The 19,019-nt window shown below is 44.0% G+C and overlaps 1 protein-coding gene across 1 annotated transcript in view; it reads left to right on the top strand.

Moving 5' to 3' along the window:
* The window catches only part of LOC136629121 (zinc finger protein 420-like), a 32,255-nt gene extending 14,938 nt beyond the window's left edge, over positions 1 to 17,317 (top strand). The window contains exons 3-7 of the mRNA XM_066605257.1: positions 904 to 1,083; positions 1,166 to 1,289; positions 1,372 to 1,436; positions 5,815 to 5,905; positions 14,305 to 17,317. Of these exons, the coding sequence (XP_066461354.1) occupies positions 904 to 1,083; positions 1,166 to 1,289; positions 1,372 to 1,436; positions 5,815 to 5,905; positions 14,305 to 16,376 (2,532 nt within the window). The 3' untranslated portion in view covers positions 16,377 to 17,317. The remainder of the gene's footprint in view (positions 1 to 903; positions 1,084 to 1,165; positions 1,290 to 1,371; positions 1,437 to 5,814; positions 5,906 to 14,304) is intronic.
* The last annotated feature ends 1,702 nt before the right edge of the window (positions 17,318 to 19,019 follow it).

Below are 19,019 nucleotides of genomic sequence, written 5' to 3'. Positions count from 1 at the left end.
CTGGATGTTAAACAAGCTGTGATGACCTTTATATAGGCATCACAATAATTTGGAGATCTGACTGTCTTTTTATCCATTTTCAGGGCCAAAACAAGGGGAAGGCAGCCATCAAAGATACTATAGCTAGGTGGATCAAGATGTGCATCAGAGAGGCTTAAAATACTAAGAACTTGAGTCCCCCAGAGGGTAGTAAAGCCCATTCCACTAGGCCTCTTGTGTCTTCTTGGGCTGAGAGGGCCGAACCCTCGAGTGAACAGATATGTAGAACGGCCACATGGGCTAGTCTCCACACTTTTCCTAACATTATTGTTTAGACATACAGTCTAGTAAGGATACTGCTTTCGGGAGAAAAGTCCTGCAGCCTATGATCCCTCACTAAATCGGTTTCTAATCTGGTATTAGCGCCAGTAGTGCTGTCAGGATGGCCAAAATGGAAAATACAGATCTAGCCTTACCCGCTAATTCCTTTTCCATGAGTCCATCATGGCAGCACACATTTCCCACTCGCTATAAATTATATTTTCATGATGTAACAATATATTATGTTATAACAAAATGATACTAACGAAATTCTTTTGAGAAACAATCGTTGTAATGATTTGAAGTCACTGGGGTAATTAAAGTGTGAGGGAGGTGGCCTCTTAAACTCCTCTTCCTGTCCCAGAAAGATCAAAGGGCAACCTTCAGTAGTGCTGTCATGATGGACTCACGGAAAAAGAATTAGCAGGTAAGACTAGTTCTGTATTATCTATGGTAATAACAGATGATGTTGTCATTGAAGAGATTCTGATGATGTCACATTACATCATTCTTATCTATGGTAATAACAGATGATGTCACTGGAGAGGTGATGGACTCTGGAAATGTCTGTAGTGATATTTATTACTGTCTCCCCATATATAGGATTACACAGTAGTGAAGAAGACCTCTAGTGATGGCTGTCGGGCCCCTGTGTGTGATGGATGGGAAAGACCCCTGAGCCCAGTCACGGGGCCCGCACCTTACCCCCTGATATATGAGGACATCAATGTACAGAAGATTCTAGAGCTCACCAAAAGAATGATTGAGCTGCTGACTGGAGAGGTGATGCTGCAGGGAATGCTGGGACATTATACAGTAACAGCACTGGAGGCTTCTGGGTAATGACTGTATATTGTATTGTCAGGTTTTTATAAGGTGTCAGGATGTCGCTGTCTATTTCTCCATGGAGGAGTGGGAGTATTTAGAAGGACACAAGGATCTGTACAAGGAGGCAATGATGGGGACCCGCCAGCCACTCCCATCACCAGGTAATAGACAGGACTAAATACACGGGGACTTTATTATCTGTATGTAAAGAATGACTTCAGTGTCTGTCTGTGTTTCCTCCAGTTCCATCCAGTAAGAGAAGCCCACCAGAGAGATGTGCTCGTCTTCTTCTTCCACAGGACCATCAGGTAGATGGAGATGTCCCTCTGATCTGTAGAACATAGTAATATAGTATGTTAGGCTGAATGAAGACAGTGTCCATCTAGTTCAGCCTGTTTCAACCTCCCTGTTGATCCGGAGGAAGGCAAAAAACCCCAAGAGGCAGAAGCCAATTAGCTCTTTCGGGGGAAAAATTCCTTCCCGACTCCATAATGGCAGTCCAAATAATCCCTGCATCAACCTCTGATAGTTCCTACCTGTCTGTAAGACCTGGATCAACAATCCGCTGGTCACCTAATGTCTCTATATCCTGTAATATCCTTCCACTCTAGAAAGATGTATAGTCCCCTCTTAAACTCCTCTATGGATTTTGCCATCCCCACGTCCTCAGGCAGAGAGTTCCACAGTGTGACTGCTCTTACAGTAAAGAACCACCTTCTGTGTTGGTAATAAAAACTGCTTTCCTCTAAACATAGAGGATGCCCTCTTGTTACCGACGCAGTCCTTGGTATAAACAGATCATGGGAGAGATCCTTGTATTGTCCCCTCATGTATTTATACATAGTTATTTGATCGCCTCTTAGCCGTCTTTTTTCCAGGCTAAATAATCCCAATTTTGATAGCCTCTCCAGATATTCCAGTTCCCTAATTCCATGTATTAATTTAGTTGCCCTTTTTTGAACCCCCTCAAGCACTGCAACATCTTTCCTGAGCACCGGTGACCAGAACTGTACACAGTGCCTTATATAGTGAAAGAATAATGTTCTCGTCCTTCGCCCCTATACCTCTTTTAATGCACCCCAAGACTTTATTTGCTTTTGCAGCAGCTGACTGGCATTGGTTACTCCAGTTAAATCTACAATCCACTAGTTCCCCCAGATCTTTTTCCATATCACTTTTCCCTAGCAGTACCCCATTATTATCTTGTATAATTTTGTGTCATCTGCAAATATTGATATGTTACTGTGCAGCCCCTCTATCAGGTTGTTGATAAATATATTAAACAGAATGGGGCCCAATACTGAACCCTGTGGCACCCCACTAGCAACGGTGGCCCAATCAGAGTATGAACCATTTATTACCACCCTCTGCTTTCTATCTCTGAGCCAATTCTTTACCCAGATACACACGTTGTCACCCAATCCGAGCTGTCTCATTTTATATATCAGCCTATTATGTGGCACGGTGTCAAATGCTTTGGAGAAGTCCAGATATACAAGATCAATAGACCCTCCCAGGTCTAGCCTAGAGCTTACTTCATCGTAGAAGCTGATCAGATTGGTCTGACATGATGGACCCCTCATGAACCAATGCTGGTGAGGACTTATTCCGTTGTTCTCCTTAAGGTATTCTATGATGGCGTCTCTCAGAAAGCCCTTGAATATTTTTCCCGTTACTGAAGTGAGACTTACCGGCCTGTAGTTACCAGGCTCACTTTTGGTCCCCTTTTTGTATATTGGAACTACATTGGCAATGCGCCAATCCAGTGGTACAACCCCGGTCTTGATAGTATCCATAAATATTAGAAATAGCGGCCTAGCTATCACATCACTTAGTTCCCTTAGAACCCTTGGGTGTATTCCATATGGGCCCGGCAATTTATCAATTTTAATCCTCTTTAACCAGCTCTGCACTTCCTCCTGTGTTAGGTATGTAATATTTTGCCAGGGGTTCATTTTATTCCCTTGCATCTCATGTGACATTTCCTTTTGATTCGTAAATACACTTGAAAAGAAACTATTTAGTAGGTGTGCCTTTTCCCCCATCGTCTTCTATGATTTCTCCTGCATTATTTGTTAAAGGGCCAGTGCTCTCAGTACAAATCCTTTTGCTGTTAATATAGTTGAAGAATAGTTTAGGGTTGTTTTTGCTCTCTTTGGCGATCAGTCTTTCTGCCTCCTTCTTACCAATTTTGATCCTATCTTTGCATATTTTGTTTTTTTCCTTGTATGTTTTTAGTGCTTCTTCGCTGTCTTCTTGCTTTGGTAGTTTGAATGCTTTCTTTTTTTCGTTTATTGCCCCCCTTACAGTCTTGTCGAGCCACATTATTTTTTATTTTACTTGTAGTTCTTTTATTTTTAAAGGGTATGAACTGCTCACATGAGGTGATTAGGATCCTTTTAAACTTTTCCCATTTATCCTCTGTACTGTTATTTTTGAGGATGTTGTCCCAATTAATGTTACCGATAGTAGTTCTAAGTTGATCAAATTTTGCTTTACTAAAGTTTAGTTTATTTGTCGCTCCCTGATAAGGTTTCTTATTGAATGACAGCTGGAAATTAATTATATTGTGATCACTGTTCCCCAAGTGCCCCTCAACCTGCACCTCCATTATTCGGTCCGGTTTGTTAGTTAATAAGGATGAGCGAGTATACTCGCTAACGCACTACTCGTTCGAGTAATGTGCCTTATACGAGTATCTCCCTGCTCGTCCTTAAAGATTCGGGGGCTGCCACGGGGAGGGGAGCTGCGGGGGAGAGCGGGGAGGAACGGAGGGGAGATATCTCTCTCCCGCCCGCTCTCCCCTGCTCCCCACTGCGACTCACCTGTCAGCCGCGGCGGTCCCCGAATCTTTATGGACGAGCAGGGAGATACTCGTCTAAGGCACATTACTCGAACGAGTAGTGCCTTAGCGAGTATACTCGCTCATTCTTATTAGTTAACACTAAGTCCAGAATGGCCCTCCCTCTTGTTGGCTCCCGCACAAGTTGGGTAGACAACGAGAGGGACCTGCCTAAATGCAGGGAGCTACCTGCATTTAGGCAGGTCCCTTTCCTGGGTAAGGTTCATTAGGGACAGTGTTTTTCCTTGTTGTGGTTGACTTTTTTTTAGCACTGTTTGGCTTGCAGTAGCCAGCAAAGTAAAAAATCACCATCTTGTACCAGTCAAAGACAGAGAACATGAACACAGATGCGTTGTCAAGGGTAATGCTAGAAGTCCCTGTGGGAGAAGTGGATGACCTGTTGGAGGATGAAGAGACACCTGATTTTCACACATTCCCTTCTACGGTAGTAGCCCAGTCAAATGGAGAAGCCTGACCACTGATAGCGATGTTCGAAAAAAACAATGCTGAGTGGAGTAAGGTTCAGAGTGAGGATCTGGACCTGTCCTGGGTGATGAGCTGGGTTACTCAACAAGAAAAACCTGAAAATAAAGAAAAAGTCCAACTTATTTGTGTAACAGGCAACCTCCAAATTTGAGGAACCTTGTGATCAGGAGTGCATTGCCCTCTGACACACAAAAAGGAACTTATCCCTGCCATGTAAGGAGCTGCAAGACCTGCTGACATGTACAGACCGCGGACAGGATACGGATCCCCAACACACAGCAGGACTATAAGATCCCGGGGACATTCACATATTCCACGTCTGATGTTGTGTACCTGATCCTGTTTAGTAAATATCCTGGGAAATAGGACAAAAACTGAAAGTCAAGGTGAGATCGCATCGCTACACAATTAAAGAGAGTAAGACAGAATTACTTGTGGCGAAGTATTTTTCTAATCACTGACACAACATACAACATATGAAAGTTGTTATACTTAAACGCAATTTCAAGTCCCAACATCACAGAAGAATCTGGGAATACAAGTTTATAACCACCTTTGATACTATCAAAAATGGAATGAATCTCTGAGGGGTTTTTGCATCAGTGGAGATTAAAATATTTGAAAAAACTAGAGCAGAGGTAGCACGATGGCCTGGTGACACCCTAACATCAATTTAGAGACCATAAAACTTTCATGTCCCTTGTTACTGGACTAATTAAGTATTTGCTGTTATGCTCATCCCTTTCTGGTATTTATATAAGTGCTATTAATCACATCATGTCTGTTCCCTCCCATGAGATCATGTGTATATCTTTTTATATAAATGTGTCTTTAGATCTGTTCCATTAAGCCTGAGGAAGGACCCTGTGAGGTTCGAAAGCTCGCTATAGCATCATATATTTTAGTGGCCTTTAAAAGGTATCATATCTACAAGATTACTTGGTTTCTCTTACTGAGAACAATCACACTTTGCTCTACTGGCTAGCGTGGTACAAAACCTTTTTGTGTATCATGATTATTACTTAGCATAGCCAGGGTTGAAACCCTAGCATTAAAGTCATATAACATATTCTACTGTTCCTTTTTCCATAGCTACATAACCAATTTTCCTTTATAGATCTTAGTTATAATAAAAGTACATATTTTTTGTAAGCCTGGTGTTCACATCGTACTCCGGTTCCTGAGTCACCTGCCCTTACCACGATACGCTTCTAAACCTGCAGATATGTGGCTCAGGTAACTACTGTTGTCAGGTCACTTTTGGTCATCATAATGATTAATGATCTTTTCTGGTCATGTAAAACCTTCAACATGACTTCTCCAACTGTCTGCTGACTTTTACAATATTTGTCTCACAGCTTTTGTATCAGGATGAAGATCTGACCGATATTAATACTACGGAGACAAATGTGAAGGTCAAACAGGAGATTAAGGAGGAGATTCCTACAGGTGAGTAGTAATAATAATCTTTATTTATATAGCGCCAACATACTCCGCAGTGCTAAACAAAACAGGGTGAATAGAAACAAAACCACAGTTACATCTAGTAATCAGTTGATGGAGACAGTAGGGGTGAGGGTCCTGCTCCAACAAGCTTACATACTACAGATAATAGGGTAATACAGAAGGTAAAGGGGCTGGAGATGTGCACGGTATGGCGAGGTGGAGAGTGAGGGATGCTATACACATAGACAATGGTCAGGCCGTATAGTGGCTGAATCGGTATGACTGCAGGGGGCATAAAGAAGGGTTCGGTTTAGGAGATATGGTGTGCTTCACTGAAGAGGTGCGTTTTTAGAGCACGCCTGAAATGATGTGTGTCAGTGATTGCCCGTATAGTTTGGGGTAGCACATTCCAGAGGACATTTGCTGCTCTGGAGAAGTCTAAAAGACAGGAATGAAAGGTATAAATTAAAGGGTGCTTAATATGATTTCGTTAGCAGAGCAGAGGGTGCAGGCTGCGTTGTGGATAGAAATGAGGGATGCAATATAGGGCAGTGTGATGCTATGGAGGGCTTTGTGGATGAGGTTAGTGAGTTTGAATTGAATTCTTTATTTGACAGGCAGCCAGTGCAGTGACCTGCACAGGGCAGAGGCTCCTGAGTAGAGGCTGGACAGGAAGATGAGCCAGGCTGCCACATTCAGGATGGATTGGAGAGGGTAGAGTCTGGCGCAGGGGAAGCTGAACAGCAGCGAGTTGCAATAATCGAGCCGGGAGTGGATGAGGGCAACAGTGAGCGTTTTTAGCGTGTCCACAGTGAGAAAAGGCTGAATTCTTGCGATGTTCTTGAGGTGCAGCTGACATGTTTGGGCAAGAGATTGTATGTAGGGGGTAAAGGAGAGATCAGAGTCAAATATAACCCCAAGACAGCAGGCATGCTGAGAGTAATAATGGTGGTGCCACACAGAGATGGAGATGTCAAGATGACATTGGTTAGCAGAAGGTGGATACACCAATAGGTCAGTTTTTGAGAGGTTCAGTTTTAGTTAGAGAGAAGACAGCAGACAGACAGTCAGTGTCATTCTGAAGGAATAGTGCTGTGATGTCACGAGTAGTAATAATAATAATCTTTATTTGTATACTGCCAATTTATTCCACAGCACTTTCATATCACGAGGAACACAAACAGTACAACAATTACATGTGCTGTCCAACTAGTTGGAAACAAATGGGTTGGGTGTGATACAGGGGATTCCGGGTGCAGGAGATGAAGCACAGAGGAGCGCACACAATACAACAAATAAAATGAATACCATATGTAAATATGGGGTGGGGGTGATACAGGAGGTACAGAAGCAGGAAATGTACATGATGGGCAAAGTGGAAAGTGTGGGGAGCCATAAGGATGGGCAGGCGGGCATGTTGTGCGGAGTGGGGGATTAGATCAGGAGATTTGGTATGCTTCTTTATAGAGGTGCATTTTTAAGGCGCGTCTGAAGTTCCGTGCATCGGGGATTGTCCACATGTTTTGGGGTAGTGCATTCTAGAGGACTGATGCTGCTCTGGAGAGGTCCTGGAGACGAGCATGTGAGGTTTGTATTAGAGGGGCATTTAATCTGAGTGTGTTAGCGGAACAGAGTGCATGGGCTGGGTGATGTATTATCAAGTGGGAAACGATGTTCAGTGTTGCGGTGCCATGGAGAACTTTGTGGGCGAGGGTGAAGAGTTTGAATTGGATTCTGTAAGGGATGGGCAGCCAGTGCAGTGACTGGCATAGTGTAGAGGCATCTCAGAATTGTCCGGATAAGAAGATGAGCCTAGCAGCTGGAAGCCCAACGAGCAGCGAGTTGCAGTATTCGAGTCGGGAATGGATGAGGGCGACGAGTGCCTTTAGTGTGTCCGTGGTGAGAAATGGACAGATTTTAGCAATATTGCTGAGGTGCAGGTAGCATGTTTGACCAGAGATTGGATGTGAGGGGTAAAGGAGAAGTCAGAGTCCACTGTCACCCCAAGACAACGGGCATGCTGTCTAGGGGTTATGATGGTGCCAGACACTGATATGGAGATGTTGCGGGGAGGTTGGCTGGTGGAGGGTGGGAAGACAACAAGCTCAGTTTTTGAGAGGTTGAATCTGAGAGAAAGGGAGAACATGGTGTTAGAGACAGCAGACAGTTGCTGATATTTTGCTGAGATGTCATGGGAAGAGGTGTATAGCTGGATGTCTTCAGTGTAGAGATGGTATTGGAGGCCAAGTCTGCAGATGGTTTGTCTGATTTGGGCCGTGTAGATAAGGAAGAGGAGGGGTCCAAGGACCAAGCTGTGTCCTTTAGGCCAATAGAGTGAAGTCTAGCAAAGAGGAGGTCATGGTCAACAGTGTCAAACACAGCAGAGAGGTCAAGGAGGATTAGTAGGAAGTAGTTGCCCCTCAATTTCGCCACCATCAGGCCGTTTGATACTTTAGTGAGGGCGGTGTTGGTTGAGTGTAGGGGGCGGAAGCCAGACTGGAGGGGGTCAAGGAGAGAGTTATCAGAGAGAAAGCGTGTGAGGCGGGAATATACCAGGCATTCTAGTAGTTTTGTAGATGAAGGGGTGGTTTGCGATGGGTCTGTAGTTGGCAGCGTCAGTCAGGTCAAGGGTCGGTTTCTTTAGAAGAGGAGATATGATAGAGTGTTTAAATGAGGAGGAGAAAATGCCAGAGGTCAGGGAGCAGTTGAAGATGATGGTGAGGTGGGTGATGACAGCTGGGTAAGGGGACTGGAGGAGATGTGAGAGAAGAGGGTCACTATAGCAGGTGGGGGGGCGAGCAGCAGAAAGCAATTTTTTTCTTTGAAATGGGCATCTAGCTTTTTAGCACTGAGATCCATCATGGGGGCCTGTTCTCTTGGGCTGAGGAGGGAGTGGAAGGTGTTGAAAAGTCGATGGGGTTAATGGAGAGTGAAGAGATGAGGGAGGGGAAATAAACTTCTTTGGCATGGTGAAGGGCAAGGTTATAGGTTTCGAGCATAAATTTGAAATGGAGGAAGTCTGCGTACTGTTTTGATTTTCTGCACAGCCATCCAGCACACCTAGAGCACTGCCGGATAAAGCGTGTTTGGGGCGTAAGCCAGGATTGCCATGGTCTGCAGTGGATGGCTCGGGTCACGGGGTGTGCCGCTTTATCCAGGGCGTGTCTGAGGGTGGTGGAGTAGTGTTCAGCAGCCAGATTGGGGCATGAGAGGAGAGGGATGGGGGACAAGGAAGACTGTAAGTCTTGGTAAGCTGTTGGATGTGGATGGTTTCGTGGTTCCTAGCGGTGCGGTAGATGGGGAGGGTCTGGGGTGATGCGAGGGTGTCTAATGGAGAAGGAGAGGAGGTTGTGATCCGAGAATGGGAGGGGGGGTTTGTGAAGTGGTATGCAGAGCAGAGGCGGAGGAAAATTAGGTTGAGAGTGTTGCCGTCTCTGTGAGTGGGGAGGTCTGAGAGTTATTTAAGGCCAAGGAAGGAGATGAGCATTAAAAACTGTGAGGCAAAGGGGGGACATGGGATCATTAGTGGGGTTGTTGAAGTCACCGAGGGTGAGGGTTGGGATTTCACAGGATAAGAAGTGGGGGAGCTAGGCAGCGAAGTGATCCTGGAACAGGCGGGTGGGACCTGGAGACCAGTAGATAACTGCAATAAGCATGGAAAGAGTCGTATGGTATGGACTACGAACAACGGGAAGATGAGTGAGGGAACTGGGAAAATGACCTGGAAGGTGCAGTTCAGCGAAAGGAGAACGCCTACTCCTGTGCCGTGCCTTTCGTCCAATCTGGGGGTATTGGAGAACTGCAGGCCATCATGGACAATGTAGCGGGGGAGGTAGAATCAGACTGCTGTATCCACGTTTTGGTGAAAAGGTCATGGATCGTTTGGAGTTTGTTGCACGAGAGTTCTATAGGATGCATTTGAAGGAGACAGGGAGGGCTAATCGTGGGCTAATGGTTGGGCTTGGGGAATGTTTTGATGTGGTTGAGGGGAGATTATGAAAGAGAAACGTACGGGGTGGGACAGGGTTGGGGCAGATGTCTTCCACAGCTAGAAGTAGTAGGGTGAGCGGGTGCTTTGGGTATTTGTGAGGGGGACAATGGGACTTTTGGCAGTGTGAGGGGGATGGAGGCATCCTGAAGAAGGTGAGGAGCGCATGGGAGCTATGCATGGGCGAGGAGAGGAAGGAGGGACTGCTGTGGATGGAGTGCATTGGTGGTGGTCTTAGGAAGAAAGCATTATGTCTTGCAGTGAGGATAGTGATAGAGGCTATGGCAGAGATGAGGTTGTGTATGTGCAGGGTGTGAGTGTTAGTGCAGTCTATCTGTCCCCTGCTCCGTCAAGCAGCCATGTCTATATGAGTGGCTCGCTTGATTGAACAGTTGGGTAGGTAAGGCAGGGTGTATATGGAGCAGGCTATTGCAGGTGGTGAAGCGAAAGCAAAAGAGAAGGGGAGTGGTCAGTACAGAAACATGGAGTAAAGCATAAGGCTGCCTATCCACGGCCGCGACAAAATATCTCTAGCAATATTCTGCCATGGAAGGGGAGCACTGTAATGACTTCGCAATGAGCCTATCTAATTGATAGGCTCACCGTGGCAAATTGCAGCATGCCGCAATTTAAATCACGCAAGCGGAAAATCGCTGTGTTTCTCCGCTCTTGGACGTTGGGCTGCGAGCTCCGCGGGCGAATTATCACCGCGGATCTCGCTATGACATATCTCCCATGGACAGGCAGCCCAAGTGTGAGTGAAACAGTGGAGGAGAGATGCAGTCTTTGTGGGTGAGGATGAGGTACATGCAAAATGGTGCAAGTATAACACAATGGAGTATAGATGCAGTCCTTGCAGATGGTTAAGGCACATGCAGTAGAGAGATGAAGCAGCCTTTAAAGGTTAAATTAGGTGAGCATGAAGGATGAGCAAGTTAAATTAGAAAAAGCGTGATGGACGAGTGGGATGAAGCGGCCATTTCGGGAAATGAGGCGAATGGGGTGAGATGGAGCAGGGGGGCAGCCTTAGACAGCACTTACTCTGACATTTGGACTAAATTGAAGTTTGTCTTGGTGGAGTCCGTGGGGAGGCTGCAGTGGTGCCGGTGTCGCCTTTTATCCTGGAGATCCCTTATGGTGATAAGGTGAATGTGGAGGTGGCTGGAGGTGTCCACATGGCTTCGGTTGGTTGGTGTGGTCTCAAAGCTTGGGCACGGAGGTCATGTCAGCCGTGGCAGGCCGTAGGTTGGGATTGTGGCACTGAAGGGCTCTCCTCTGTAGGGACTATGATTTCTGGTGTCAGTGTGGTCGCTGTGGTCCAGCTGATGCAGGTACCTGCTGCTTTGTGTGGCGCTGCAGGCCTCCTGGAACTGTCCACAGCCTAATCTGGAGAGTAGAAGATAAGAGAGGCGGAGGAGCGAGCAATTTTTCCCTCTGCACTCAGATGGATCACCCCCTCCCTCCAGGGAGGCCGTTGTATGAGAGTAGGATGCAGCAAGAGGCCCGATGGCAATGGGTTTGGGATTTGCCTTACTGGAGCTCTCAAGCTATATGTACGCCGCTGATGACGTCACCAGAAATAGTAACCACTAAATACAGCAGAAAAGAGTCACAGATTCTCCTTATTCAATGTCTGCAGCTGTTCTATGTAGATTGTTAAGCTGTGTTAAAAGCAGGAAGTCTATGTAGCCTACAGGCAGGTAGCTGAAATTTTGAGTAAGTTAATTTCATTTTTGTAGATTGTTCTTTGCAGAACGGGATGGGAATTGAAAAGCAATATTAAAAGTGAATTTGGCAGTGGAGAAGGAAAATCTAGAAATCTTTTGCCACCACGACTAAAGAAGAGATTTCCAACCTACATGTATAGTGTTGCGTAAAACTAGAAGGTGACGACCAGGTAGCTACCCTACAGATCTACTCCAATGGCCTGAGCTGTGTTAGTATTGTGAATAGCTAGTGACCCTCCTTAAAGGATTGCCAAGCAATGCTGCTACCCTGTAAAGGTATGAACTGCATTGCTGCTCCAACTAGTGAAGGGAGGACAGATGCAATCCCCTCTGACCTGGGTGGAGACATGATAAGCATCTCAACTGCCCATAAGAGGATGCTGCTGTAACACTGGGGATGAACTGTGGGAGAGCAGCGGTCCCCCATGTCGTTGAGTAGTCATGTAGCTAGCACTTTACTGCTTTGTATTTAGAGTAGGAAGGGTCACATAGTGCAAGTTTGGCCCTGTTGTAGTGGCTGCCACAGCAGGGGAGAGTCCCTGGATGGAGAAGAAAAGCGTGCGAGAGTCTCTGCGGTGATTGAAGGACTACACAAAGATGGGGGGTAAAAGATGACTGGGGAAAGCAATGGCAAACCACCCCACAAAAAACAGTCTGCCAGAATGTGATTTCGGTCATGACTCGGTGCTTGCGTCAGGGTACCTAAACTTTTCCCTATCTCTATTTCTGATAGACGTGTGACGGTCAGCATCTGTAGTTCGACAGACCTGAGATTGCTCCAATGTCTCTGTAGACACGCGTGACGCTGATAATCTAAAGTCCGACAGTCCTGAGATGCTGCGGGGTGTCTACTGCTCTAAGAGCAGCCTGTCTTCCAGCTTGTTGATGCCTTCTTGCCTCAGCATGGTCATCAGATTCTTGGGTTCTAGTAATTTTTACAGCTCCACTAGAGCTACATGCTAGATCTGACTTGCGTTTGTACGGTACATTAAAAGAAGGCCAAAATTGGATAGAAAATATAATTATAAAAAGGAAACCATTTCTTAAACAGCTGAGGTAAAATAAAAGCTGCGCTGTGATTGGTTGCTATGGACAACACAGATTTTCTTTAAAATCTCAATCCATGTTAATGCGCCTTTGGTTCAAGTTTTAATCCCAGGCAACGCAGGATATTCGTGCTAGCTTAAACCTTAAGGACATGGCCTATTTTGGGCATAAGGACGCAACGATTTTTTGGCGATAGCTTTTTTATTTTTCCGTGGACGCGGCCGTATAAGGTCATATTTTTTGCATGATGAACTGTAGATTTTATTGGTGCCATTTTTGGGAACATAGACTATATTGTAAAACTTTTTCATTAATTTTTTTATAATAGCAGGGAAAGAAAACCCATCAATTCTGCCATAGATTTTTTTTTTGTTACAGCGTTAATCATGCAGCATAAATGACACAAAACATTTTTCTGCGGGCCGGTATGATTACAACGATGCCAAAATTCTCTCTCAAAAGTCCTTCAACTTCTTTATTTTTCCCATGGACAGAGGGCTTATTTTTTTGCAAGACGAGCTTTAGCTTATATTGCTACCATTTTGTGGTAGCTACAGCTTTTTTGATCACTTTTATTGCATTTTTTGGGAGACAAAATAAAAAAATAAACATTTTGTCTCCGTTTTTTAGGGGGTTTTTTATGCTTTTTGCTGTGCAGGATAAAAAGCATGTTCAACTTATTGTACGCTTTGTTATGGATAAATACGACGATACCAAATATGTGGGATTTTAATTTACAAAAAAAAAATTATGCTAATGTGTGAAAAAGCACATTAGGACATTTTTTTTTTAACATTATTTTTATTTTTACTTTTTATGTCCCTATAGGGGACTTGTACAATCACACCTATGATCGCTATGATAAGGCATTGCAGAACTTCTGTCCTGCAATGCCTTATCACTTGTTATAGTGATAATAGGCAATAGCAAAGCAGTATGCCTGTATCTGGCATCCTGTTGCCATGGCAACCCATCAGGCGCTCATTTCATCATCAGAGTCCGATGGCATCACAGAGGGAGCGTGCTCCCTCTGTAAACCCTTTACATGCTGCGATCTTCATAGATTGCAGCAGGGAAAGTGTTAACAGCAGGGGTCGCTGTCCTGAAGCACCCTCGCTGTTGGAGCAAGAAGCCGGCTAACAGTGACAGCTGTCTCCCACTCCTGGATAGCATGGCATCTCTCCTGATCTTACGTTTTCCACAGGACATAAGTTTACGTCCTATTGCATTAAGTACCCCTCTGCCAGGACGTACAGCCACGTCCTGTGGCGGGAAGGGGTTAATAATTGCATACATGCAGCAAAGATGAAGTGCACATCTTTTCCCCTCTGCCTCACCGCACGGCATGGCGGTGGAGCGGAGGTGCGCCTGTGCATCACCAAATAAATCTGTCTTATCGCACTCCCTAAAGAACTAAATCCCTAAATTTTGGGGATAGGTTATGTTTTATGTCCTTCCTCAAGATGCAAGCTATCTTCTTGCCAAATTTCATCAAAATCGTTTCAGCGGTTTAGCCCTGAAAAAGTAACAAACAGACAGAATTACTTTTGGATTTATATTATTAGTATGGATGTTCTAAAAAATCAGTATGATTTTGAGAATTTATAATATATATAAATAATAAGCTTTATTCTTGGCAGATGACGGTACCGGGAGCTCAGAGGGATGTCTGATATATGCAAATTGTAAAGCAGAAGATTGTGGCATCACACAAGATACATATGAAAAATCTGTCAACAACATCCCAGATGTCCTTTCAGCCCTTCACAGTAAAGATCCATCATCTGATCCTCTTATACAGGTCCCATCTTCTAATTCATCACTGACTGATAAGCAGAAGAAACGTTACAGAAGGGGAGAACATCAAAGAACTCACACGGGGAGAAAGACATTTCAATGTCCTGAATGTGGGAAATGTTTTACTGAGAAATGGCATCTTATTAGGCATCTGAGAATTCACACAGGAGAGAAGCCATTTTCATGTTCAGAATGTGGGAAATGTTTCACTTACAAATCAGTTCTTGTTACACATCAGAGGAGTCACACAGGAGAGAAGCCGTTTTCATGTTCAGAGTGTGGGCAGTCTTTTATTCTGAAATCACATCTTATCAGACATCAGACTATTCACACAGGAGAGAAGCCATTTTCATGTTCAGAATGTGGGAAATGTTTTGCGATGAAATCAGACTTTGTTGCACATCAAAGAATTCATACAGATAAGAAACAATTTTCATGTGCAGAATGTGGGAAACGCTTTACTTTGAAAACATATCTTCTCAGACATCAGAGAATTCACACAGGAGAGAAGCCGTTTTCATGCTCAGAATGTGGGAAATGTTTTGCTATGAAATCAGACTTTGTTGCTCATCAAAGAATTCATACAGATAAGAAACAATTTTCGTGTGCAGAGTGTGGCAAATTCTTTACTTTGAAAACATATCTTATCAGACATCAGAGAACTCACACAGGAGAAAAGCCGTTTTCATGTTCAGAATGTGGGAAATGTTTTACTATGAAGGCATATCTTGAAAAACATCAGATAATTCACACAGGAGAAAAACTATTTTCGTGTTCAGAATGTGGGAAAAGTTTTAATTGGAAATCACATCTTATTGAACATAAAAAAACTCATGGAGCGGAGAAGCCATTTTCATGTTCTGAATGTGGCAAATGTTTTAGGAAGAAACCAAATCTTGTTTCACATCAGAGACTTCACACAGGAGACCAACCATTTTCATGTTCAGAATGTGGGAAATGTTTTAATTGGAAATCACAGCTTATTGAACATAAAAAAACCCATGGAGTTGAGAAGCCATATTCGTGTTCAGAATGTGGCAAATGTTTTGGAAAGAAACCAAATCTTGTTTCACATCAGAGAATTCACACAGGGGAGAAGCCGTTTTCATGTTCAGAATGTGGTAAATGTTTTACCCAGAAACGAAATCTTGTTCCTCATCAGAGAATTCACACGGGAGAGAAGCCATTTTCATGCTCAGAGTGTGGTAAATGTTTTATACATAAATCGTATCTTGTTGCACATCTGAGAATTCACACAGGAGAGAAACCATTTTCATGTTCAGAATGTGGTAAATGTTTTAGCCAGAGATCAGCTTTTGTTACACATCAGAGAATTCACACGGGGGAGAGACCATTTTCATGCCCAGAATGTGGGAAACTGTTTTCGCTGAAATCAAGACTAGATGAACATTATCAGAGAATTCACACAAAAGAAAAGCCATTTTCATGTTCAAAATGTGGCAAATGTTTTAGCCAGAAATCAGATGTAGTGTCACATCAAAGAGTTCACACAGAAGATAAGTCATTGTCAGGAAAATCGCTTCTTGTTTCACATCAGAAAAGTCAAACAGGAGAGTTACCATATTCATGCTCAGAATGTGGGAAGTGTTTCAGTCAGAAATCAATACTTATTGGGCATCAAAAAGTTCATACAGGAGAGAAGCCATTTTCATGTTCAGAATGTGGAAAGTGTTTCACTAGAAAATCAAATCTTGCCGAACATCGAAGAACTCACACAGGGGGCAAGCCATTTTCATGTGCAGATTGTGGAAAGTGTTTTACTAGGAAATCAAATCTTGTTGAACATCAAAGAATTCACACAGGAGAAAAGCCGTATTCCTGTTCAGAATGTGGGAAATGTTTCACTCAGAAATCACATCTTCGTACACATCAAAGAACTCACACAGGAAAGTAGCCTTTTGTTTTCTTTTTTTTAACCTCTTTAATTAGCAAATAGTTCAAGAAAAAATACAGCAAGATGGCTTCATACACAGCATTTTAAGCACCACAGTCTTTGTAGTGTTTTTCCAGGCATTTTTTTATCTGCCATAAAGCATTTGATAAATACAAGCAAGTCTCCAAAAATATGCTGTGAATTGTTTTTTGAATTTCATGGTGTATTTTTCAATCCAAAAAACCCTACAAAAAACTGTGTAGGAAGCTTTAGGCCGCTTTCACACGGTCAAGAAAATCGCACAAATCTTGCATGAATTTGAGCCCCATTATTTTGAATGGTGTCATATACATGAGCAATTTCTTCCCGCATCTCGTAAAATGAAAAAGTTTGGTACCGTATTAGCCAATAAAGCAAAATATATATTCATCGCTCTTCGGCTCTATATCATTATGTCCGAGGAAGAACCCTGAGTAGGTTTGAAAGCTTGCTATAACATCATGAATTTTTGTTAGCCGTTAAAAGGTGGTATATCTAGGAGATTACTTGGTTTCTCAGAAAGCAATCACATTTTTCTCACATCTCATCACGGTGTGGGAAAAAAATCACCACATGTCCTCTGTTTGGGAGTTTTCTTTTGGAATGCCTTGCCCATTGTTTTCAATGGGGCGAGCAAAAACATTGCACACAAGTGCATTGCATGGTTTCCCATTGAAAACAATGCAAGGTTTCCAATTGCCGATCCTCCGGAGAGTCGCTACTTCCCTGAAGTGATGTTAGGCGTTTTTGATACAAAAGCGCCTCGCATGCACAGGGATATCATGCTCGCCCGTGTGAAATTAGTTTTAGAATGCGTTCAGATATTGCAAAACTATTCCGTGAGTAAATCCACACCAAAAGGAAATCTGCATGGGACTTTATTGCGCATTTTGGTGTCGATGAGTTTTACTCATTGCATTGTAATAAATGAAATCTTATGTGAAAATTTTCCAAAAAAAAGCTTGTAAAAAAAACTGATGAAATTCATGGTGTGCTTTTACAAGGCGAAAAAAAAACATACAAAAATCTGTGTGCAGGACATATTTGAGCACCATATCATGCATGTAATCCAGAGTGAATAGAACCCATTGATTTCAGCATGCCCTATTTTGGTTTATGTTACAGACTGAAATAGCCCATTGAAGTCAATCGGAATGCATAAATGCATAATGAATCCGCATGATACATACATATTCACTACATATTTGTGAATATAATCAATGGGCCCTGCTTGTGTTTTTTTTCCATACATAAATGTGCAGTGATTACATGCACACACAAAAAACAACAACTAGGGCCACATATACACGCAATACGCTGTTTTTCAGTCTGTGAATAAGCTGTGTATTCACGGACTGAAATCTGTTTATACTCGTGTGGGCCCTTAGTGTAAAATATTCTACAAGTAAGTCATGAAAATTTGCCAGCGACCTCGCCGATTAATGTCGTTGGCTTCCTATGAGTCGAGTCTGCCCTGCTCCAACCAGCATCTGAGGGGGTCGGAAGCTCTCATCGTGATCCAAGGGCTCCAAAGGTCATGGGTGCTTAGCCGCTCCTGTTCAGTCTCAGATCCTTCCTCCTTATATCTCATGAGTATATCTAGCTTCTCCATCCAAATTATTCTTGAAGGAGAAGAGATAGATTTGCACAAACCAGGGACAGACATCCTTACCGCCAGAATGACCAACCGCATTAGATCTGCCTTAAAGGGGTTGTCCCGCGCCGAAACGTTTTTTTTTTTTTCCAATAGCCCCCCCGTTCGGCGCGAGACAAACCCGATGCAGGGGGTTAAAAAAAAAAAACGGTCAGGTACTTACCCGAATCCCCGCGGTCCGGCGTCTTCATACTTACCTGGTGAAGATGGCCGCCGGGATCTTCACCCTCGGTGGACCGCAGGGCTTCTGTGCGGTCCATTGCCGATTCCAGCCTCCTGATTGGCTGGAATCGGCACGGGGCGGAGCTACGATGAGCCGCTCTCCTGCACGAGCGGCCCCATTGAGAAAAGCAGAAGACCGGACTGCGCAAGCGCGTCTAATCCGGCGATTAGACGCTGAAAATTAGACGGCACCATGGAGACGAGGACGCTAGCAACAGAGCAGGTAAGTGAATAACTTCTGTATGGCTCATATTTAATGCACGATGTATATTACAAAGTGCATTAATATGGCCATACAGAAGTGTATACCCCCACTTGCTTTCGCGGGACAACCCCTTTAATCCTGGCGATAGACCCAGGGAGCATCAGAAGAAGAGCCATCTCCGCTGCCATGGACATTGCCGACCTGGTCATAGCATTATACAATGATTCCACATTGCTCCACAATTCTATAACTGGTAGACAATCCCTCCAAATGTGTAGCATTGTTCCAGGGCCATTTTGACACCTCCAACATAACGGAGGGGTCCGGGCATCTATTTGGTGCAGCCTCAGCAGGATAGAAATTTAAAATTCTGTTCCTGTAACCTACCAAATTTGGAGCTTTTATAGCACAGAAGAAAGGCCCTCTGCTATTCCACTCTGGAATGACTCCCTCCTAGCTCAGTCTCCCACTGGCCTATGTAGCTTGGGAGAGCGTCCTCCGTCTCGCCCCTCAGCAACAGCTTATAAATAACTGAAATCCCATG

Source organism: Eleutherodactylus coqui, chromosome 5, assembly GCF_035609145.1.
Source record: "Eleutherodactylus coqui strain aEleCoq1 chromosome 5, aEleCoq1.hap1, whole genome shotgun sequence".
Lineage (NCBI taxonomy): Eukaryota > Metazoa > Chordata > Amphibia > Anura > Eleutherodactylidae > Eleutherodactylus > Eleutherodactylus coqui.
This window is presented reverse-complemented; position numbering and strand designations above follow the sequence as displayed.